The 24960-nt window shown below is 42.0% G+C and overlaps 1 protein-coding gene across 14 annotated transcripts in view; it reads right to left on the bottom strand.

The window, feature by feature from the left end:
• Positions 1–11628: 11628 nt before the first annotated feature.
• Positions 11629–24960, bottom strand: part of ZFAND4 (zinc finger AN1-type containing 4) — a 55888-nt gene continuing 42556 nt past the window's right edge. For 8 of the 14 annotated variants that reach the window (XM_069572306.1, XM_069572309.1, XM_069572308.1 and 5 more), the window contains 4 exons: positions 20026–21198; positions 19349–19403; positions 13539–13656; positions 11629–12556 (listed from right to left, as the gene is read on the bottom strand). In XM_069572306.1, coding sequence (XP_069428407.1) covers positions 12421–12556; positions 13539–13656; positions 19349–19403; positions 20026–21198 — 1482 coding nt within the window. In that variant the 3' untranslated portion in view covers positions 11629–12420. Of the gene's footprint in view, positions 12557–13182; positions 13657–19348; positions 19404–20025; positions 21199–24960 lie in introns of those variants that run through there. The other 6 variants (XM_069572318.1, XM_069572317.1, XR_011253075.1 and 3 more) reach the window with 5 other exon arrangements.

Genomic DNA, 24960 nt, shown 5'->3' with positions numbered 1-24960 from the left:
GGGGCGGGGCGGAGGCGTTGCCCAGCGACGACGGCGCTCGAGGGGCGGGCGACCGCGGCGACGGCGCGGGTCCTCGGCGCTCCCTCGTCACCTGCGTTTGTAGAGTCGACAAACGACGCGTCCTGAGCGACCCGGCGAGGAAAAGGAGCGTCTCCCACCACCGGCTTCGTCGTTCAGTGACCTCTAGGGCTGACTGCATGTATTATTCGTGTCTTGGATGGGGAGGGAATTCCGTCCGGCTTTACGATGTAGGACTTGGAGAGAAAAATGGAAAATACTGCCTTACCTACCCAAAGCTAGCGAACAGACGGAGAGCAGAGGAATAAGTAATGATGATTTGAGCTTCATTAACGAACTGTCGTTTGGTTTTGCTCCCTACTGTGGAATGAAGATCCGCAGCCAACCATCTCCCCCGCCGTAGAAAGGGTGTGTGAGGATGGCTTATGGGACTTCGGATTCTTATTTTAAATTATATTTCATATTACCAATTTTTCCATGATTAGTCTTTGTATATGTAAGTACAAACATGTCTGAGTAAATGTTTGATTTGGCGTTGAGCTTCTGTCCACATCAGACTTTCCTCATTATAGCGAAGTCGCTCTGATTGTAGTGACTACTTTACCAAGGGTGGTTTTTCCTAGATCAGACTTTGCAGAAGCATAGATCGAGACACTGACAGGTTCTCCCATAATATTCACTATAAACCGGGTAAAAGACATAGTTTATATTCTTACTGAATTCATGCGTAAAATGTGAGCAAATACCCCTAAATATTCGAGTCGTTCTGTTCTCAAGGTGTGGACTATCGAATAATCATGTTCCTCCATTTATTTCCCATCACTTGGCATACTTAGCTATCTATGAGCAAATTGACAGGGTCAAAACAGTGGACTCAAAATATCCTCTAGGTCAGTATTTACCCCCAGTGTGCCTAGTCAGGCGTGTCCTACTCTGTGACCCCATGAACTGTAGCCCACCAGGCTCCTCTGTCCATGGGGATTCTCTGGGCAAGAATACTGGAGTGGGTTGCCATGCCCTCCTCCAGGGGATCTTCCTAGACCAGGGGTGAAACCCAGGTCTCCCGCATTGCAGGCAGATTTTTTACTATCTGAGCCACCAGGGGCAATAGAACAGGGTCAAATACCGTCTTCATTTCTGTAACACACCTAGAAAGCAGCACTGCAGAGAGTACAAAACATGGTGATGAGTCGTCTGCATGTTCATCCTGTGCTATGGAAAATAGGTTACAAGGCAGGGTGTCGCAGCTGGCCGATGGCAGCAGATGCTCCATGAAGGCAGGAACAGTGTCTCCCACTGGTATTCCTTATGCCTAGACCTTATCTGGGAAGCAAAGAAAGTTGTCTGATCTGTGGGCATGGAATCCTGCCATTCTTCTGTAGGAAGTGGCAAAGAACCTTTGTAGATCCAGAAGGATGTTAGGCAGTACTCAGAGGCAGTGAATGCTAAGCAAAGTCCTGGCTCACCCATTACTGTGTAGGCAGTTTAACATTTGATCCCCTTTCTCCATCTAACTAAGAAAATACCTATTGAATAAAGATGAAATAAAATAATGCTGGCACACCACTTTAAAGTGCCCAGCACATACAGTGCCCATTAAATGCCAATCATGTTATAGGCCTTTGGCAAGAGGCCAGTAGGATAGATCAGAGTCCCAAGGGAATGGGAGCTGACAACTTGAATATATCCAGGTCCTAGGTCTGGATTCTCGCCACATGGACTGGAGCTGGGGGCTTCCCCGGTGGCTCAGTGGTAAAGCATCCTCCTGTCAATGCAGAGATGTGGATTTGATCTCTGGATCGGTGAGATAACCCTGGAGGAGGAAATGGCAACCCACTCCAGTCTTATTGCCAGGATAATTCCATGGACCGAAGAGCCTGGCATGCTATAGTCTATGGGGTAACAGAGGCAGACGGGACTGAAGCGACTCAGCATGCAGGGACTGGGGTTGAGGACAAGAGTACGAGCAAGGAAATTATAAGCATATCCGGAAAGAAGTCTTTGCACCTAGAATGGGATTTTGCTGGTAAGGAAAGTATGGGTGACCAGGTGCTCACTCCAAAGGGAGTACAATTCCAAGTCTGTCTGTAGTGATGGGAACTCCTAATATACTAGCTTTCCATTGCCTAAACCCACAGAGAGGCATCGCCTACTCTTTGCTAGAGTTGTGGGCAAAGGGTCAATCCTGAGCCAGATGACCAGTGTTACCCCAACAGCCAGTCAAACCTGACCATCCACCAAATGGTTAAACACGTGTAACCATTTCTAGTTTTTTAATGTTTCACTGCAAACAAGATATAAGATATACTGCAATTGTGTATAACTCTATAGCAGCATTTCATCTAATACGGTGGCTATACAAGCAGCAGAATGATGACTATAAAGGAATAATGGGGACTTTCAGAGAGGGGACACAGTAACCTGCGAAGGTGCTGCAAAGCTCTGAAGCTTTATGTTTCCTGATTCTAAGTGTCTTTTATTAATAATTACAAAGTCCATGGTTTCATCATACTATTTGCCTATTCCTTCTTGATTTTGAACTGCCTGTAGTGCACTGGTGACAAGTTTCTTTCACATGTTGTTTGGTATATTTCAAATATAGAGTAACTGGGATTTTCAGACTGATTAGAGGTGGACGTGAAAGAACAGAGTGAAGGATGATGGGAAGGTTCCAGACCTGAACAACCAAAGGAACAGAACTGTCATTTAGATAGAGAAGAAGGGATAGCTGCAGTTTTGGAGGGAAGTCAATAATTTGATTCTGAACAGTTAAACTCTGCATGCCTAATAGACATTGAAATGGAGAAGTACAGGTAGCAACGGATTATAAGATAGTGGAATTCTGGGGAGACACACAGAGGTAAAAATTGATTGGTCAGTGTATTAAAGAAAGACACAGGATTGAATGGGATCACACAGAGCACTGACTTTGATAACTTCTGACCTCAGTCCAGAATAAAAGTATATTTTCCATACTGACCAAATACATGTGTATAACTTAAAAGTTTCAAGAAGCAAATTTACCCTCCTTTTATTTTGTTGGGTTTTTTTTTTTAAACTTCTGCTCGCAACTCAATTGATTTTTTAACTGAGTCCTGGTTGTGTCCTACAGTTTGAAAATCACTGAAAGTTGCTGACTAAGGACATTAACTACATAATTTCTGGCAAAAGAGAAATCCAAAGGCTAGTCATGTGGCACTTTAGAAATGAGAAGACCAGCAAAGGAAAGTTAGGAGCAGCCAGAGGTAAGAGGGGAAACAAAAGAGGGGAATCCTAAAGCCTGAAGGAGGAGAGTGGTGCGCGTGTGCCCCTGGTGCTGAGAGGCTGAGCAGGAAAGGGCTGCGGGTGTGCCCCTGGTCCTGAGAGGCTGAATACAGTGAAAGCCGACCTTTGGGTTTGGCGGTCCTACAGTCTGTTGAGAGCTTGAGAACAGAGCATTTAAGACAGTGCTAGGCTGGGACAACCCTGAGGGATGGGGTGGGGAGGCAGGTGGGAGGCGGGTTCAGGACGGGGGACACGTGTACACCCGTGGCTGATTCATGTCAACGTATGGCAAAAACCAGCACAGTATTGTAAAGTGAGTAGCCTCCAATTAAAATAAAAATTTTTTAAAAAGACAGTGCTAGGGATACAAGCTTGGTGTTTTTCAAGTTTGAGTTTCGAGGTAGTGAATGGTGACAGCAAGTAGCAGGTTTTTGTTGTAGAGAGAAGCAGGGGAACGGCACAACAGCAGGCAGAAGGTTTTCTGTTTAAATATTTATGTGTTAATAGAAAGGGCCCAGTGATAAGGAAAGTGGTGCAGGAGAGTCAAAGAAGGGGTCAGTCATCTGTGGATAGGTAAACAAGGGCTGGTGGGCACACAGATATGGTTAGCTTGGTAGACCTGTTTGAAGCATGTGGAATTTCTCCTCCAGTGATTCATAGCCTAATTTAAAAAAAAAAAAAGCTGAGGAGGAGAGATGCTGCTGTTGGTTTCGGGAGAGGGTGCAGATCGCCCAGGAGAATGCTGCAGCCCCACCCAGCGCAGCCCCATGGTTCTTCCCGTGGACTGCTATACCTTTCCGTTTCCTGACTTCCATCCTACATTCTGTTTCTACACCATCCCCAGTATGAGTTTTCGAAACTTAAACCCAGTTTTCTCGATGCAGAATAAAGCCCAAAGTTCTTGCCTGTAGACCGCTCCAGGAAACAGCCCTTCATCTCCTGTCATCTGCCTCACTTGCTTTGCTCCAGCCCCCAGGCCCCTCTGGTATTTCTTCATTCAGTTCAGTCGCTCAGTCGTGTCCGACTCTGCGACCCCATGGACTGCAGCACACCAGGCTTCCCTGTCCATCACCAGCCCCGGGAGCTTGCTCAAACTCATGTCCATCGAGCTGGTGATGCCATCCAGGCCTCTCATTCTCTGCTGTCCCCTTCTCCTTCCTTCAGTCCTTCCCAGAATCAAGGTCTTTTCCAACGCTGGCGCTCTTTCTCCGCATACTGGGCACCTACCGACCTTTCAGTGTCCTGCCTTTTTGCCTTTTCATACTGTTCATGGGGTTCTCAAGGCAAGAATACTGGAGTGGTTCGCCATCCCCTCCTCCAGTGGACCACGTTTTGTCAGACCTCTCCACCACGACCCGCGTGCTGGGTGGCCCCACAGGGCACAGCTCATAGGTTCATGAGTTAGACAAGGCTGTGATCCAAGGGATCAGCGTGCTTAGTTCTCTGTAATTGTGGCTTCCATTCTGTCTGCCTTCCTTTCTTCATTACCTCAGGCAAGGAACACTTTCTCCCCATTTCTTCACTTTGTGACTCTCCTTAAATGTTAACTTTCTCATAGTGACTGTACGTGACCACCCTTTTTAAAACAGCACTCATATCTGTCACCCTTCTTGGATTGGTTTCTGTCTTAGCACTTACTACCATCTGTGGCTGAGACATTTCCAGCTCATGAACTATCCATTCCCCACCCCCACAGTTCTTACAATTAGGTAGGGCCATACGCCTAGCTCTGACCAGCGGGCTGTGAACAGAAGGAGGGTCTATGCTTCTACGAAAAGCATACTGGAGCCACCGTGCACGCCTCCAGCTCTCTGCTGCTGCTGCAGCGATCTCAGGGATCACGTGTTGCACCAGCAGGCCGTACAACAGAAACAGCCTGAATCACCGGGTCACCCCACCCGGCAGGCAGCTGCCTGAGGAGCTGCAGGCGTGAAGAGCAAACATTGTGTGTTAAGCCACTGAGCTTTCCGGGGTTAATGTGCTACCACATCATAACAGCGTCTATTCATTATGGTCTCGATTATGTCTCTTTAAAATTTACATGTTTAAGCCCTAAGTCCCAGTACCTCTGAATGTGACTGTATTTAAAAAAGGCCCTTTAAAAAGGTGCCTAAGTTACAGTACGGTCATTCGGGTGGCCCCTCGTGCGTTATGCGTGGGCGTCCTCGTAAGAGGAGGACAGAGGCCCACAGAGGGAGGACAGCGTGAGGACTCAGGGAGCAGGCCCCTATCTGGGCGCCGCGGAGAGAGGCCTCACAGGCGACCAGCCCCGCCAGCTCCTTGGCCTCAGCCTCCCGGCTTCCACCTGGCAGAGCGCGCTGTTTCAGCAGCCAGTCTACGGTGCGTCGCCACGACGGCCCGCATGGCCGCTCACACCCTAAGGCCAGCGCTCCACGTGGCGTGTGTCCTCCTGCCCTTTCCCTTCTCTAGAAAGTGAGCACGCCAGGAAAGCGCGCGACGCCCACAGCCTTTAGGGCAGCAGCTGACACCTGGCCGCACAGAGGCGCAGCAAATGTCCAGCGAACGAACCCTGTGTGTAATGGAGTTTAGACTGAGGGGAACCCTTAAACTGTTATGAGTAGAGATAAACTGGTAAAACCTACTTTGGAAAACTCATTACTCTCATCTAATAGGTCTGTGATCCAGCAACTCCGCTCTTAGGCACAGACTCCAAAGAAACGTGTAGGCGTGCTCCAAGAGCCGCACGTGCCAACGTCCCCAGCAGGGCTGTGTGTAATGCTCAGAAACCACCCAGACGTCCGCCGACAGCGGAGGGAAGGGTTGTCGCACAGGCATATACCGGGTTGGCCACACCGTTCGGGTTTTTCTGTAACATGGTACAAAAAAATCTGAATGAACTTTTTGGCTCCCTTCAGAGAAGAGCGGTAATAACTGGGGAAGGGCAGGAAGCAGGACTGAGCTCTGGGCTCGTGTTTCTTAATGTGGGCAACAGTTTACACAGTGATTTGCTCTGTGTAATGTATTTTGTATATATTCACCTTTCTGTGTTTTTAAATGGTTAAAAATGAAAAAAAAAATCGAAATGCAGGCTTTGTCTAGGGGACCAACCATCCAAAAGAATTATCATAAGAGAATAGAGGCAATGCAGAGATTAATTTTTTTAATTAAATCCCTGAGCTATAGAAAATGTTGAGACTTGAAAACAAGTAGACACACCAGACATCAGGAAAAACTCATGCAAGTGAAATCTCAGACATCTAAAAACTAAGACAAGAATCTGTAAAGTCTCCAGAAACAACCAAATTAAAAACAAACCACCTTACTATCAAGCCCTAAGTATTAGACTAGCACTAGGGTCCTGTCAGCAACGCTGCGTACATAAGTCAGTGGTCAGCTGTCTTCAGACTTTTGAGGGAAGACTTCTAGACCCAGGCCAACCACCAGTCAAGTGTGAGGGCATATGAAAGACACTTTTATACCTGTCAGGAAGGCCTCAAAGCTGCTATTTCCTAGGCCCTCTGAGATTTTCCTCAAGGATCCTGAACAAGAGATGAAAAGAAACACTGTTGTCTAAGTTGGTGAAGTTTGAAGGGGGTGTGTTAAGACTGGATGGTAATATAAAAGTCAATACTGATTTCCTTTTTCAGAGAGTTGGACGGAAGTTGTATAGGAGAGTGTCCTTAGAGGAAATAAACTCTGGAATGTTTATTGCTGGATGGGCATCATGTCTGCATGTTACTCTTAAATGGTTCAGAAACAGACTAATGAAAATGGTCATATATACTCAAAGAGGGTACAAATATGAAAAATCAACAGCTAAGGAATCAGTGAAAGGACTGTGGGCATTTTTTTCCCTTTGCTTGTAACTTTTCTGTAAATTTAAAAAGAATTTCAAAATAAAACAGGCTAAATTAAAACAGAAGGCAAATGATTATGTGAAGAATGTCTTCAAGACTAATTCATAGGGAATTCTTTAGCAATCCAATGGACTCTGCGCTTTCACTGTCAAAGCTGAGGGCCAGGGTTCATTCAGTCCCTGGTTGAGGAGCTAAGACCTCATAAGCCATGTGTGGCATGACCAAAGTGAATGAATGAATTAATATAATTAAATTACTTTAAAAAAGGAAGAATTCATAACAAACTATATGATTGAGAACATGAACATTCTTAATCTGATAAAAAGTAAGTGCATTTTCTTTATTACATTAAGAGAAAAGCAAAGCAACTGAAAACAAAACCCCATGAGCTGTACAAAAAAGGAATAAAAATGACAAAAATAAGTACATTTTTGAGCAAAAGAAAGGAATTAAGGGAAAGCCCATTCTAGCAACCCTGAATTATGGAAAAGAAAATATCATACTATCATACTGTTTCTTTAATAATATTTCTATAAATTTAACATTTTAACTTATTTGTTGCCTTTTAACGTAAAATCAACCTGAAAGCAAAGCAGAAAAGACTATATAATCACTTACAGTTGATTTAACGAGAGTTTATATGCAATGCTTGAGAACAAGGATAGACGGACGGATAGGAAGGCAATTCCTGCCTTCACGGACTCGCCATCTCATGCAATTCAAAGGATAGCACAAGTGTCAAAATGATACCATGGCATATTCCGTGAAGCAAAAGTATTAATGTAAGAGAAAGGGTACTGACTTAGAGAGAGATCAGGGACGCCTTCCTTCAGAAAGTAATGATGGAGCTGGCATCTGACGAAACAGAGTAGGTGTTAATGGGCAAACAAGCCAGGAAACCAAACGTTAGTGTGGGCAGACCCCAGGAGGCGTGGGTAAGACAGTGCGGCATGAGGCCGGAGAAGCAGACGGGCGCGGAATACAGGGGCCTCACTAGGAAGGAGGGTTGGGAGTCGAGTCTTTGGATAAGAACACAAGAAGTCACTGATACATTTTGACGCTGATGTGCTTAATCTCTTGGTTCTCTAAGAACAGTACGTTTAAGAATATAAAATGGGTCATGAAGGGCACAGCGCTAAATTCAAGGAGCTCGGTGAGGAAGCTCTTGCGGTAGCTCGTTGAAAGCTATGGCAACATGGACTAGGGTGACTGCAGAGGAGTCGGTGAATCTGAAACCTTCCCTGGTGGCTCAGATGGCAAAGAATCTGCCTGCAGTGTAGAAGATCTGGGTTCTATCCATGGGTCAGGAAGATCCCTGGAGGAGGAAACGGCTACCCACTCCAGCATTCTTGCCTGGGCAATTCCATGGACAGAAGAAACTGGCAGGCTATAGTCCATGGGGTCACAGAGTCAGACAAGACTGAGGGACTAACATTTTCACTTTTTTCAATGTAACCCAGCTGACGACTGTGGGCTAAATATGTGTCTCCTCCAAATTCCTACGTTGAAGCCCTAAACCCAGTGAGGATGTATTTGGAGTAAGGAAGTAATTAAGATTAAATGAGGTCGTAAGAGTGAAACTCTGATCCCATGGTATTAATGTCTTTTTTAAAATATTTATTGATTTGCCCTCGATGGGTCTTAGTCGTGGCACGCAGGCTTAGCTGCTCCAGAGATGTGGGATCTCAGTTCCCTGAAGAGGGATCAAACCAGTGTCCCCTGCACTGCAAGGCAGATTCTTAACCACTGGCCCACCAGGGACGTCATGCTATTAATGTATGTCTTAATGAGAAGAGACGTCAGAGTTCCACGTGTACACACTAAGGAAAGGCCATGTCTGAAAGCAGCTCTCCGAAAGGCAGAGAGAGAGAGAGAGGAGGGCTCACCAGAAGCCCACCCTACTGGACCTTGACCTGGGACTTCGAGCCTCCGGAACTGTGAGAAAATTAACTTCTGTGGCTTAAGCCACACAGTCTGTGGTATTTTGTGATACGGCAGTGTGAGCACTGGACTAGCGCACCAGAAACGGGGGGGTAAAAGCCTAAAATGTGTCATCACGCTAAGCTCCTTACCTGGAACGATGTGGTGTCGAAAATAATGTCTGCTTGCCTTGGCTACTGTTATGCTGGTGACCACCAAAAAAATAAAATCAGAAACCATTACGAGATTGGGGAGGTATTTGGTGAAATCTTTACTTTCAGTTTTCACCCTTTTATAGCTTTCCTGAAACTATGTAATTTGCTTTCACCACTCTGAAAGGTCAACATAATTTTCACAGACAAGTGAACGCCTCTCACCTTTTCCCTGCACTCCAGCCACTCACATCTACTTTCACAGTTTTTGTTGTATGTAACCTTGTTTGTCTGTTTTCAATCAGCTTTCTTAACCTATATCGATTTAGTTTCTACTTGTTACTTAGAGTTACATTTTTCTTCTGATACACATTAAAAATATATAATTATTCTTAAAATGTTCAGCTGTGTACCACTTAAAATCGTCTCATGTTCCAGGAGTGGTACAGGGGTCATAATTTGGAAAACACTGCTAAATGCAAGACTGAATTATCTGTCATAATGGTATAAAACCACAGAATTAAACGTATCACAAAATTAATTCCTCTTTTTCATAACTAAATACCTCCATAAGTCACAACACTTATAAAATTTCTAAACATCCTAGTGTGTAAAAGTCCCGTATCAGAATGACTAAAATTCACTGAACTTAACTATGTGAAGGAGAAGGCAATGGCACCCCACTCCAGTGCTCTTGCCTGGAAAATCCCATGGACGGGGGAGCCTGGTGGGCTGCCATCTGTGGGGTCGCACAGAGTCGGACACGACTGAACGACTTCACTTTCACTTTTCACTTTCACGCATTGGAGAAAGAAATGGCATCCCGCTCCAGTGCTCTTGCCTGGAGAATCCCACGGATGGAGGAGCCTGGTGGGCTTCCGTCTGTGGGGTCGCACAGAGTCGGACACGACTGAATGACTTCACTTTCACTTTTCACTTTCATGCATTGGAGAAGGAAATGGCAACCCACTCCAGTGCTCTTGCCTGGAAAATCCCATGGAAGGAAGAGCCCGGTGGGCTGCCGTCTATGGGGTCGCACAGAGTCGGACACGACTGAAGCGACTTAGCAGCAGCAGCAACTATGTGAAATATTTGCAAGTTAAAAGTTAAAAATTTTCAGACATTTTTAGTGCTAAAACCAAATGCTTACTGTTTTTAAAAATCCAGAAGCTAGATTTTATGTTATATAAAACAGTATAAATGCATTTATTTTTATCATGGTTTTACTAGCAATGCAAGGATAGATCTGAGGTCTCTAAAAATTATCACTTCCTCATAAGAATTTAAGACATTAAGAAATGCCTCCCAATAATGACATAATACCTTGAATTAAATTGGTTTATTTCTCAGTGACTTAGAAATTAGTAAAAAGACTAAACTTTGACCAAAATCTTTGGTAAACTTAAAGCAAGAGTGATTTCTACAATGCATGGTCTTGGTTTAAAAAGCACAGTGCACTAAGCTTATATCAAATGTGTCCTAAGCATTCATTTTCATCTATAGAATAAAATGTTTTGGTCCATGTTTCAGCAGCCTATCCACATAACATAGAGTTCTTAAGATTTTAAATATCTAAAGCACAGGTGGTCTTGATAAAGGGAAGAAAAAGTGAACTGTGTGACACAAATATTTTTCACTAGCCTGTACAGACAGCCCCCCTTAGAAAGTATGCCATTAACCCTTAACAGCAGAGGGGAGTAGAGGGCTTCCCAGCTGGCACAGTGGTAAAATATCTTCCTGCCGACGCAGGAGACATAAGAGATGCGGGTTCGATCCCTGGGTCAGGAAGACCCCCTGGAGCAGGGAATGGCGACCCAGTCTAGTGTTTCTGCCTGGAAAAATCTCATACACTGAGGAGCCTGGTGGACTGCAGTCCACGTGGTTGCAAAGAGTTGGACACCACGGAGCACAAGAAATAGAGGAAGGGTAACAGAAATCTCCGTTTTGTTCACTTCTGTATTAGCTCCTAAGACCCTGATGCTGGGAGGGATTGGGCGCAGGAGGAGAGGGGACCACCGAGGATGAGATGGCTGGATGGCATCACTGACTCGATGGACGTGAGTCTGAGTGAACTCCAGGAGTTGGTGATGGACAGGGAGGCCTGGCGTGCTGCAATTCATGGGGTCGCAAAGAGTTGGACACGACCGAGCGACTGAACTGAACCCATGCACGTCCCACCCGGGTTGGACCAGAGTTGCAGAGTCCACTTGGGTTACCTGTTAGCTATTTGCCAGGGTTCAGCATCAGATTCAACTAAGCTTCCGTAAAGCAAGCGGCCTCCTCAAAGCTTGAATGCTGTATTAGTTACATCTGAGGAGCAGGATCCTTATACTGTAAAAGAATTCTTTTATACTGATAGTCATTTTTTCCAAGCAGGATAAATTACTGATTTATTTAAATGGTTTTATTTTTTAAGTATTTATAAGAGAAAATTATTGTAAATAATCAAATCAAAATCATAATGAAATTGAATATTTATTTGAATTTTTCCTAGTAATAGCACTCAACATAAGAAAAACAAACCAAGCTGTGAGATTTTGTTTTCAATATTCTCATTTTTCAAAAAGTGAAAAGTTGGGTTCTCTATTTAATGGCAACAAATGGGACTACCATTCAAAAAGCAGTATTTTAAGAGAGATATACTATGATTAACATGATGTGTTTTGTATTGTAGAATGGAGACATATCCAAACGCCAATCTGAATATAGAAGAAATACATGTGTTAAAACCACACTGGAAAACCAAATGTTCTTCTTTATAAAAAGCTTGACATAAAAAGGAACTTGCCAGTAAACTCAATGAACTTTCATGTACAGGTTTTTTTTAAGTCCCCACCCACACCACCCCCACAAAAAAACTGTAGATTTGAGTAGAGCCATTACATGACAGCTCATTTCTGTACAGCACGGAAGCTGGCTACACAGTCAATGCTAGCTTCCTAAAGTGCATCTTTTGAAGACTTGTTTAGTGAGATTGCAATATCGAATACACAACACTTAACACAAGGCCTGTAATGACAGAGCTACATCATTAGAAAGGTTTGAAACTACTTTTTAAACTTTTTGATTCACCAAAGAATAAAGGTGTCAAATACAGTAGTTTTCTCACTCTCCAACAGTGTACATAATAAGCTTTTGTTATTTGGCAAGTCTTTGGGAGTCGAACAAAAATACTGCAGTCTAAACAACATCCCCTCTGTCACTGTAATGCGGCTCCTTGTGCAGAACAGTTAGGCGCAGAGCAAGAGTTAGATTTTCGGAAGCTTTGGTGCGTTAACCGCAGGATTTGCCTCCTGTAAGTATCTCCTCCCTGCACTCTTGTAATCATAGGTACAGCTGTGAGTTTCTGCATACCGATGAGATGCACAGAAGTTGTTTCCACATCTAAAGCACAAAAAAAGTTTATGTGAATAGCCACATTTCTATAAGAGCCTCCTCTCTTTGGGAGATCAAGGCTTGACTTCGGGTAGTCCAACAGGAGCCTTTTGGTTCTCTTTAGCAATTCAGAATTGGCATTTCCCTTATACTTATAAACAAGCACAGGCACCTCCCCCCCAAAAAAAGAACAAGTCAATTGTCCATGAATGTGCAAGTGTCGAATAGAGACCCTCCTCTGAAGTGAAAGAGGGTGCAGGCCTTCATGAAGCAGTGAAACTGCGAAAGCCAGTGCATGCATGCGCCACCTCCTTGCGTATCTAGGAAGCCTGGGCAGACTGCATTTCTGAGAAATTCAGTCTAGTAAGAGAATCAAATTATGTGAAGCCTAACTATGCCATGAAAGGATTTTAAAGTATGTCAGCAACAAGGTGAGCTGTTTCCATTTGAACAGAATACACTCTAAAAAGCCGCAGCTTTACTTAATGCCTGGCCTCAACCTAAGGGCAGTCACCATCCTGGGAGCATATTAATCAATACTACTAAATAGTTATTGGTAGAAAAAACTCATTATTTTTGTTAACATATTATTCATCTCTTTTGAAACAAAAGTGTACCATATAATTAACAGTACATTAACATTAAACTTAGTCCTTTTTATTCAATTTAAAATAGAATCTTGGAAGAGGCATTTTCCCAAGCTACATTCAAAGAAAAACCAAGTCTGTCTATCGTAAGACAAAGAGAACACACTCTTCCATTGGTTTATGCATCCTACTTTAGAGGGCAGGAGAGGATCTCAGGAGTTTGGAAATGCATAGCCTATCTATTTGCTCTTTACTTCAGCCAATAAGGAGTTCAGCTGAGGACTGCTATTTGAACATCATCTAAATGGTCTTATGAAGAGGCAATTTAAAGAGCATTTTCTACTGCGTCCCTAAGCTGGGTCACCACAAAGCAAGCATCTCCACTTTTCAGCTAGCCAACCTGCCTGCACTCGTAGCTAGTAGCCAGTCCAGTTTTCTTTCCACAAAGGAAACAATGCTTTGTTGTCTTCTTCTTCGTTTGAACAGGGGCTTTCACAGGTGGGAGGTGATGAGTACATTCTCCTGTTCAGAGAAAGGACACCTTGATTACTACAGAAATAAAATTCTAAATGTGAAATACTATAAAACAAAACATTAAACACATTCCTGTCACGGCAAACCTCTCAGCCATAAATATTAATTCGTGCTTTTTTTATATCTAAAATTATTTACAGAGTCTGTAATGGAGATGAACTAGAACTGTTACTTCTCTTAAGACGTGCTAATTTCTACTAAGACATTTTTTTACATTTTTATAGATATCAACACCTTTCTGATTATTTCTGAAGGCAATATGTATATTTAAAGTACACTAAACTTTGACAGAGAATCAAGAAAAATGTCTGGCTCAAAATCGTATTTATGAAGCTTCTGAGGAACAACATAGGTATTAAAATCACCCTGTTCTTTCACGCCAAGAAAGAGCATGAGGACATCATGAAACTGAGCTCTTGGTGCTGATTATACCACAGAAATTAAATGCATTGAGCCATCAGCAAATTATTTAAAGCTTCAATTCGTCCATTTTTAAGATAACAGGACATGTATTTTTCTCCCTAAGTTTCTAAGTGTTCAAAGGTCAACTCAGTTCTCACAATAAAAAGCATTCTGAATTTTTAAAATAATATAATTATATAAAATACAGTATTATCAATAGTGACTTGTAGGGTGCACTGTTTAATTTCACAGTACTACAACCGTTCCAAAAAATATTTACTAAACTATGGGCTATAGCAACAGGTTGATTTTTAATCTTTAATATAAGAGCACATCTGCTATTATATGAGAAAGAATTAAATCAGCTTAATACTACAGAGCAAAACTCCAACAGACCCCACTCATGGGCAGAGAGGCTCAGTGTCATCGCCCACAGCTGTTACACAGAAGCACAAGGACACAGTGCTTGGTGGCGCCCCAAGGCCAGAAGGAGAAAGCAGACGAAGCCAAAGGGCAGGGGTGAGAAGGAAAGCAGGGCAGGGTGCCAGTGGGAATGGCGCCCGTTCCCTCCCACCAAGAAAGGTTTGGGAGGCCTGGGCTTAACTCTATGCAGCAGCTAAAAGTAATCCTTCCAGGGTTCAAAAAGTTGGAATTACATTTAGTTGGCAGTATGCCTTTTGCCACCATCCGGATTGGGTTCTGTATATACAAGCAGAATAAAATTAATGCTTTATGACTAGTCTAAAATACACTCCCAGATCTTGCCCAAAACTAAAAAAAAAAAAAAAAAAAAACCTGCCCCAAACTGGAAACTAACTTATGAGTCGTAATGGTGGTCAGGTACCAACTCAAGCTAATAAGCATTTTCTTCTTCAAGGGCACTTAAGAGTTATCAAGAACATTTCACAAAGGTGATGGGATACTTTCCTCTTCTTGAATAATGAAAACAAGACAGGCATTTGCACGGGACATAGAGGAAAGGCATGCACTGCCCGATACCCTCTGAAGTGCATCCAACTGCAATTATCTTTGGGATTCAGGCTTAGGGTATTGTTCCTTAAACAAAAGTTAAAAAAAAAATCTGTTGACAAAAACTTAGTTCAGCGTAGTCATATCTCCATGTTTCTCTTTCCTGGGCACTGAAGTTCCCAACCCTTTGTTCACGCAGAAGCTCTTGTGACTGTGCAGGCACAGAGCACAGTGCTGGCCAGCAGGAGGCGGCACAGAAGCGCGGCTGCAGTCTCCCCCATGACAGTGGCTTCGCTCATCCTTCCCGCCAGAAGGATGAAGGAACAGAAAAAATCAGCAGCCACACGCTCCGTGCCGGGAACCAGCCCAAATAGGTAAGCTCCCTCCTACAGAGAGGGAAAACTCAAACTCCATGGGCTGACATTCAAGGACTCGTGTGTCCAATATGCCGTTATAGCTTTGCAGGGTCATTTTCTATCACGCACCACATCCTTCCCACCCTGAATGACGCACCAGGTGCATTTACAAGTGCCCTCCCCTCTTCTGAACTGCTCAGGAACTTTGTCAACTTAGTAGAATTCTACTTGTCCAGTAAGAAGGTATCACCAATCATTAACTCTTCTCTGAAGCCTTCTCTCAAATATGTAATGAACATATATGAAAAAAGAAAGTCAATAAAATAATGCTGACGTGAAAAGTTGCTTTTCAGAATGAGAATAAAGATATTTGGATGAAGGCACTTGTTTGGCACTTCCTACTTTAATATTCGGTCTAACACAATGATCTCTAAAAATTCACCCAACAGAAAAGTCAGGCAATAAAGTAGTAAGGCAGTATTTGTGATACAAGTTTGGTAGTCATCTGCCTAAAAATGATAACTAAAATGATGAAGATGGGTACGATTTCCAAGGAAGACCTTGCAGTGAAAAGCAAAGAGAACCAATGGAAAAACTTAATTAAACAAAACTTATGCCAGAATTTTCACAAACTCTTCTAAGTAATTGCGAACGATACTGTTATTACTGTATGGCAGGAAGGAAATGGCAGCAAGATACAGAGCTCTAGTTCGGAGAATCATAAACTGCAGGTAGCAGTTGATGACTCGACCTAAATGAAATCAATCAAGACTGTATATCTGGGGACAAGCAGAGGGGCTGGTAAAACATGTTCAAAAGAAAACTGAAGTTTAAAAAAACACAAAAACAAAAATCTACAAAAATGTAACAGCCCAGAATAAAAAAAGAAAGAGAAAAACTCTTTTAAGAAGAAGGGCCATAACCATCAAGATAAGTAGACAGAATCATCCACTGGATTGAAAATTCTGAAGATCTTTTCAGCAACAGCAGTTTCAGAAGAAAGCACTGTAGCTTGGATTAGAGTTTAGGGAGATAGACCAGGTACAACTCAAACTTCCAAGAGGGTGAGCTGCGGATTAGTGCAAGACAGGTTTAAATAGATGTCAAAAGGAAACTGCCATCTACTTGGGGCCTTCCCGGTGGCACTAGTGGCAAAGGGCCCTTCTGCCAACGCAGGATCTGTAAGAGATGCAGGTTCGATCCCTGGGTCGGGAAGATCCCCTGGAGAAGGGGATGGCAACCCACGCCAGTATTTTTGCCTGGAGGATCCCATAGACAGAGGAGCCTGGCGGGCAACAGTCCATGGGGTCGCAAAGAGTTGGACACAACTGAAGCAATTTAGCACACACGCACAAAGGAAAATAATTATATTAAAAGCAGATACATTAATCAGAAACAGTATGGCACTGGCATAAACACAGACATATGGACCAGTGGTGCCTAACAGAGGACTCTGCAATAAACCCTCACAAACATAATCACACGATTTCTGACAAGGTACTAATAAGAGCATTTGATGGGGAAAAGGACAGTTTTTTGTTTTGTTTTGTTTACGAATATAGCCTCAAAAACTGGATGAAAAAGTTGCGACCCCGTGGACTATACAGTCCATGGAATTCTCCAGGCCAAAATACTGGAGTGGGTAGCCTTTCCCTTCTCCAGGGAATCTTCCCAACCCAGGGATCAAACCCAGGTCTCCCGCACTGCAGGCGGATTCGTCACCAGCTGAGCCACCAGGGAAGCCCAAGAGTGCTGGGGTGGGAAGCCTGTCCCTTCTCCAGCAGATCTCCCTGACCCAGGAATTGAACTGGGCTTTCCTGCACTGCAGGCAGGTTCTTCACCAGCTGAGCTATCAGGGAGGCCCCGAAAACTGGACATCCATATGGAAAAGAATGAAGTTGGACCCTTACATTACACCATATATATATAAATTAATTCAAATGTATTAAAGACCTAAATTAAGACCTACAACTACACAACTTCTAGAAGAAAAAGTAAAGGAAAAGCTTCATTAAGGGTGGATTTGGAAACAATTTATTGAACACAATACCCGGCACAGGCAACAAAGAAACAAAATAGACAAACTGAACTTGATGAAAATTAAGAACTGTTGAGCATCAAGACATGACCAACAGAGTAAAAAGGTGACCTACAGATGGGAGAAATATTTGCAAATCATACGTAAGGGACTAATATCCAGAATATATGGCAACAAGAAAACCAAGAAACAAATTCAAGAATGGGCAAGGTATTTTTTTTTATATCCCGCCTCCAGGGCAAGGAATTTGAACACACATGTCTCCAAAGATCTCCAAATAGCACATCAAGAGATACTCAACATAACTAATCATCAGGGAGATGCCAATCTAAATCACAATAAGATACCACCTCGTATCTGTTACGATGCCCACTATCAAACAAAACAGAAAATAACAAGCATGGTGAGAAAGCAGAGAAGTTGGAAGCCTGTACACTGCTGCTGGGAATGTGACATAGCACAGCCACCACGGAAAAGGAGACAGCGTTTCCTAAAAAGTTAAGCCAGAACTGCCATATGACCCAGTAATGCCACTTCTGGATATGCACTCAGAAGAACTGCAATCAGAGCCTCAAAGACATACTCGTACACTTGTGTTTGTAGTAACACTATTCACAGCAGCTAAAATGTGGAAGTGACCAAGTGTCCAGCCACAGATACTCAGGTAAGAGAGATGCTGTACACACATACAATGCAATGCTACTCAGCTGGAGAAGTACGGGGATTTTGACACATGCCGGCCTGGAGAATCCTATGGACAGAGGAACCTTGTGGGCTGCAGTCCATGGGGTCGCAAGAGTCGGACGCGACTGAGTGACTCTGACTACCACTACAGCACAGACGAACCCTGGGAGCTTATGCTGCATAAAGTAAGCCAGGCACAGACAGACAAATTCTGAGTGATTTCACTTATGTGAGGCACCGGGAGTAGTTAAAATTACAGACAGAAAACAGAACGGTGGTTGCCAGGGTCTGGGGAGAGAGACTAATGAGGAGCTAAAGTTTAATGGGTACAGAGTTTCCATTTTGATGAAATGAGTTCTGGAGATATATGGTGATACTGGTTGGCTAAAAATGTGAATGTACTTAACACCATTCAATTGTACACTTAAAAATGGTTAGGATAGTAAATTTCTTACAATAAAAAAATTGAAAAAAAGTAGATGTATTACAACTTTAGAACCCTGGGCTTTATACAGTAGTGGAAACAAACTTTAGTTATCTCTTTAACGACATGAAACTCACATGACAATCATAATACATCATGTGCCCTTCAGAACGTTGGGGCTACAAACGTGGTACTCATTCGCTAGAGTTTCCATCTCTAGACTGGGTACTGGAACACAGGAGGTGATAGTGATGGCTTCTTCAGAAGTGTTTGGCCTGTACACCTCTAAGATACTACGGGCAGAAGTGATGCTAATAATATAGTCATTTCTGCTAGCATGCCTTGGAAAGGGCTAGTCAAAGAGACCGTCCCTTTCTTTCATCCAGAAATAACCAGTTCATCAAATGGAGCTTTTACTGTCCTTGACATTGGACCATGAGTTTAAGAAACGCCTTTCTAGGGCATTTTCTCAAAACTCATCCTGCACCCAGCATGGCTCCGGAGTAGCCAGGGACTAGATATATTGTGAACACATGGTAATTTTTCATTCATCTTATCTTTTCACATAGACCATATCCTTTTCCAGACAATAGAGGCCTCAATTTCAATTTTTGTTTCATTCTTCAAATATACCCTACAGTCAGTTCTCTTAATCATTTTCTTCAGTGGAACAAAGTCTAAGGAAGTTTCCTCTGCATATACCACAGAGAATGTTCTTCCCATTGCTCTTTGAAAATTCTAATTCACAGTATGCATAATGCTATGATTATTAGCCTTATATTGTTTTCAAAATTATCTGTAGCTTACCTACTCTTTTCCCTGACGTTGTATTATTTCCATTCATTCCAATACCACGGGCAGACTACAATTAAAACACAAAACATCTATAGAGGTGAGTTAATGGAAAACAGAGGAGAGATCACCTAACATAAAATCATAATATTTTATGACAAAAATGGTGATGAACTTTCATTTTAAATTATTTAATCTCTTTTTAAGTAAATTAACCTGAGACCTGACTGTCACATCCATCAATATTGTGCTTATTCTTTACCTTCAAGAGAGTAAAAGTTGTCTATGGCCGCATGACTCTGAATGTGCCTGATCCTGTCTGATCTTGGAAGCTAAGTAAGGTCAGGTCTGGTTAGAACTTGGATGGAAGAGAGTAAAATCTGATGGCTCAAATAAAATTTCTTATTAGGGAAAAACATTAATTAAAATATTTAGCATTTTTAAATATATGATAAATTGTTTAAAATTAAAATAAAAAACTACTTTCAAATTATAGTTCTAAATTTAGAACTAAAACATTATTTAAAATTCAACTGTCAAAAAATTTTCTATAAACTAGAAAGACATTTGAAGAGGAAGTTATGAAAAGAATTCAACCTTAGACCTCTTTATTTAACATGTAAACAAAAAACAAAGTACCCTGAATCACTACAAGGATAACTAGCAGAACACACTGAAAGGCAAATACTTACTAAAAAAAATTCTGTAGTTTCTGACTGAGGAGAACTTCTCCTAAGGCTCTCTTCCTGAAAATGCTGAAGGTTTGTAGACAGCCCAATTCCAGAGGTCCGCAGCCTGCCTGCCCCACGTGCACTCTGTAAGCTGTCTCTGCTTGCACTCCGGGCCAGCGAAGCAAGAAAACCTATATTATTTACAAAACCCACAGGCTCTTTGGATGCCCTGTTAGCCATTTCTGTGATATCCCGAGCCTCAACTTTAGAAATAATATCAGATCTTTTACCAGTTGAATCAACTTTAACGGCTCGAAAGCGAGTAGTCCTAGAGAAAGAAGGATCAGTTATATTTCGAACATCCAATGACCGAAGCACGTTTTGTGAAGCAGAAGACTGGAGGCTCCCAGACTCAAAACATTTGGACTGTCTCTGTGGTTTCGCCAGAGAATTATGGAGTGACGTCGGTGCAGAACAGCGAAGAGGTGATAAGAGTCTGTTCTTGTGAGGACTTAATTCACGGTGGCTGAGAACTGAAGCCTCTGACTCACCGTTCAACACTTTCGCAGCGTGCTTGAGATGCTGCTCTCTAGCTTTCGAGCCTCTATCCCCATTAAGGAGCGAGGATTCCAGGTTTCCCCTGCGCGTGCCTCCCACGCCACTGCTCTGTTCACCAGCACTCCCTTCTGTAAGGGAAGCGGACGAACCCGCTTCAGGTGGAAGCGGCTCTTCGGTGACACACCCTTCTGCGGCTGGAAATAAGCCAGTGTCATCCTCGTTGTTAGCGGACAGCTTTCCCGAAAAGCGCTTTGTCCGCCTAGGCAGGGACGACCCAAGATGGCGAACAGTATCAGCACGCTCTTTGTCAGTTTCAAACTCCGTGTGAGGCATCTGGGATGGCAGTTTGAGGCCACTACTGGAATGAGGCAGCGTGTAACTCTCCCAGTTTCCACCTTCCTTTAGAAAATCACCAGTGACAGATGATACGGGCCTATCAGCAGGGGGCGGAGCTGCCGAACTTGCAGCTGCTCTGCTGGCTGAGGCAGGCAGACATGCGCCCCCAGGAGAAGGTAGACAAGACTGCCCAATGTGTGGAAGAACTCTCAACAATCTCCGGCGAGCAGCTGCTGTGGAGCTACTGGAAGGTCGAGGAGCTATGGGTGGACGAGGTTTGACCTTGACAGCTTTCTTAGGCTAGAAGAGAGGAATGCACGCGTAATTCTTTACACAACTGTTTTCTCCACCCAATAACAAAATTTATCCAAGTAAGAAAAGGTTACTTACATATTGGCATTTGGATTACCTCAATCTAAAATATTTAAAAAGATTAAAATCTTAAGCTTACGATTGAGAAGAATTTTGCTCTTTCCTCATTGAGTATAATTTCCAACAATGTTAAAAGAAAACCAATTTTGTTTTTCATCACCATTGATTATTTGTCAGTTTTGTTGAGAAGAAAATTTTGGATTATATTAGATATGGCATAGCTGACCTATTTCAGATCCCCAACAACTTTTCCTAGTAAGATGAGTCAAGTGTTTGGATAGGTAGCTACTGCAGAACAGAGTTAATAGATGACCTAAACTGCTCTCCTTGAAAACGCCTGCTTGCCAAGTCTGGCCCTTGGCTGGCTTCTAGAAACTTGTATTTCAAGAAGGTTCCTGCTACCCTAACTTGTAAGAGACACTCACTGTGCCTTACTTGTTTGTGCAAGCAATACGGTTTATGCTGAACATCGACTTTTCTTCTGGGAGTCTGGAATTTTGGCACATGCTAGGCAGAGGGTGCTTTCATTAAGAGCTCCTAATGACACCCCTGGGCACAAAGTCTTTAATGAGCTTCCCTAGTAGACAGCATTCCACATGTGCTGATAAAGCTCACTGACAAATAATTATATACATCTTATGAGACTTCACTGGGAAAGTTTGTACCTGATTTCCTCTATACTTCACCCACCATGCTCCTTTTCCCTTTGCTGATTTTGCTTTGTACCCTTTTGCTAAAATAAATCTTAACCATGAGTAAAACGATATGCTAGTCCTGTGAGTCCTTCAAGCAAACCATCAAATCTAGGAGTGGTCTAGGGGTTCCCAATATAGTTGATTTTAACAGAAGTGTCACAACAATTCATGATGTATGGTTAAAGTTGAAAATTAAAAATATCAAGCCTTAGCACTTATCTTTCGGATATGGACTGATATGAGCATGACAAAGAATGGAATACCTGATGAAATACCGAGACTCCCAACCTAGAAATATAAGAGAATGAGGTAATGTGATATCCAGCCAAAAATGTCTGACTTGCATCTAATCACGATAGAACAGTAAGATAAATTCAAACTGAGGACATTCTACAAAACTAACCAACACTCCAAAACTATCTGACATGAATGTTTAAAAAAAGGCTAAGAAATAATTCTGCATAAAAAAGCAGACCAAGAAAGCATTACAACTAAATACAACACATGATTCTTGATTGGATCTCAAATTGAAAAGAGAACAAAAAATCAAAATAGAACCTAATGCTAGTAAATACATTATTGAGAAATGAAGAAATATGAATATAGATTATATAATGTGTATCAGTGACAAATTATGTGTATGATAACTGTATTGCAGTTATATAGGAGAAGACTCTATTCTTAGGAGTTATATACTGAATATTTAGGGGGAAAACTGAACTCCCAAATGAATCAGGTTAAAAAAAAAACAGAGAAAGCAAATGTGGAAACAATGTTAACTGTTGAATCTAGGTAAAATTTCCATGGATGTTCACAGATACAACATTTCTAAATGACTGAACATTTTTCAAAATAAAAAAAGGCAAAGTAAGAATTCAGACAAAGACTGAGAGATTTAATTGCCAAGAGGCATAAATGAAAAAAAAAAAAAGGCACTAGAAGATTCAGAAGAAGGAGAATAATCTTTAAAGGAAGCAAGTAATTGCAGGAAAGAATAAAGAGCAACAGAAAAGGTAAATAGGTGGATAAATATAAATAGTATTGGCAATATAAAACAACTTGAGGTGTTCAAAATATACGTAAATTAAAATGCAGGACAAAACGACACAAAAGATGTTCACATGTGTAACTGGAGTTACTGTTCTAAGATTACAGCATTAAAAGAAAAGGGGTAAAAATCATTTTTATTATACTATAGTCAAGAAGGTACAAATAATCTCTAGAGTACCCATTTGAAAAAACTAATAATAACAATAGGATAAAAACTGGAAAACAAAAAGTAGATTAAAGAAAGGGAAAGAGAGAGAGGAAAAAGAAACATAAGACAAGCGGTTAAACAGGAAACAAACAGTAAACGATACAAATTCACACGTACTGGTAATTATATTCAATGTTACAGAATGGAAAGCCTGTCAGTCTGGATAAAAAAATAATAAAAAATCCACCATCCATTGATTATAAGAAAAACTCTTAAATATAGAAACATAGAAGGAGTAAAAATAATAAAACGGAAAGGATATATGACAGAAATATAAATCAAAAGAAAGCTCGCTTAGCTATACTAATATTAGACAAAATAGCTTTTAAGACAAGTGCATTACAAAACAAACATTTTATAATAATAAATAGCAATATTTATAATAATACAAACTACAAGACAGATACCGTAATTCCTTGGATATCATACAAATCTGTACTAGATCATCTGACCTAGTTTGACAGTTTCAAAATATATAAAGCAAAAATAAACATACTAAAAGAAGAAACACAAATTCATAACCAAAGGGGAGATTTCTAATGAACTTCCCTCAATAACTGATGAACAGACACACACAAAAATCAGAAAGTCTCCAGAAGTCCAAACACCACAAATAACACTTGTCTAACTGATATATGCAGGCCACGCACGCACACACGCACACACACGCACGCACGCACGCACGCACGCACGCACGCAGTGACTAGACTACAGTCTTCCCAAGTGGCATATTTCAGTATGCTTAGTCACAAACCAATCCTCAGCTTATTTCAAAGGTCTGAAATCATCTGTTCTCTGACTACAGTGATATTAAACTACAAATCAACAAAAAAGATATACAATATTCCACATATTTGTAAACAAAGGAGTTCAGAGCCATGAGTCACATGGATCTAAAGATTAAATATAATCCCTATCAAAATCCCAATGGATTTTTTTTTTTTTTGCAAAAATAGAATCATCCATCCTAAAATTCTTAAGTGACCACAAGGAACTCCAAAGAGTCAACATAATCTTGATAAAGAACAAGTTGCCGGTCTCACACTTCCTGACTTCAAAACCTATTGCAAAGCTCAGCAACCAGAAGAGTGTGGCACTGGCATACACAGTGGCCAACAGCACAGAATCAAGGGCCCAGAAGTGCTCTACACGCCCACTCCCGGCTACCGGCCCCAGAGAAGAGAGTGCACGTGTCCACCAAGGGCGCGCACAAAGGACGCTCGAAGCAGCTTTGGTGATGAAAGCCACGAGTGTCACAAGCAGACAGACGCAGCGGGGTACAGGCATACCTCGGCTCACTGCACTGGGCAGATAGTGCTCTTCCACAGGCTGAAGGTTCGCTGCAACCCCGCGTGGAGCAAGTCTAGATTGACGCCATCTTTCCAACAGCATCTGCTCACTTTGCATCTCTGGGTCACATTTTGGTAATTCTTGTAGTATTTCAGGCTTTTTCATTATTACTATTATATTTCTTATGGTGATCTGTGATCAGTGATCTTTGATGTTACTACTACAACTCACTGAAGGCTCAGATGATGGCTAGCATTTTTTAGCAATAAATATTTTCAATTAAGGTATGTACATTGTTTTTTAGACAGAATGCTATTGTACACTAAACAGACTATAGTATAGTGTAAATATAAATTTTATATGCACTGGGAAACCAAAAAAATCCGTGTGACTCACTTTATTGTGATACTCGCTTTATTGTGATACTCGCTTTATTGTGGCGGTCTG

This window comes from Ovis canadensis, chromosome 25, assembly GCF_042477335.2.
Source record: "Ovis canadensis isolate MfBH-ARS-UI-01 breed Bighorn chromosome 25, ARS-UI_OviCan_v2, whole genome shotgun sequence".
Classification (NCBI taxonomy): domain Eukaryota; kingdom Metazoa; phylum Chordata; class Mammalia; order Artiodactyla; family Bovidae; genus Ovis; species Ovis canadensis.
This window is presented reverse-complemented; position numbering and strand designations above follow the sequence as displayed.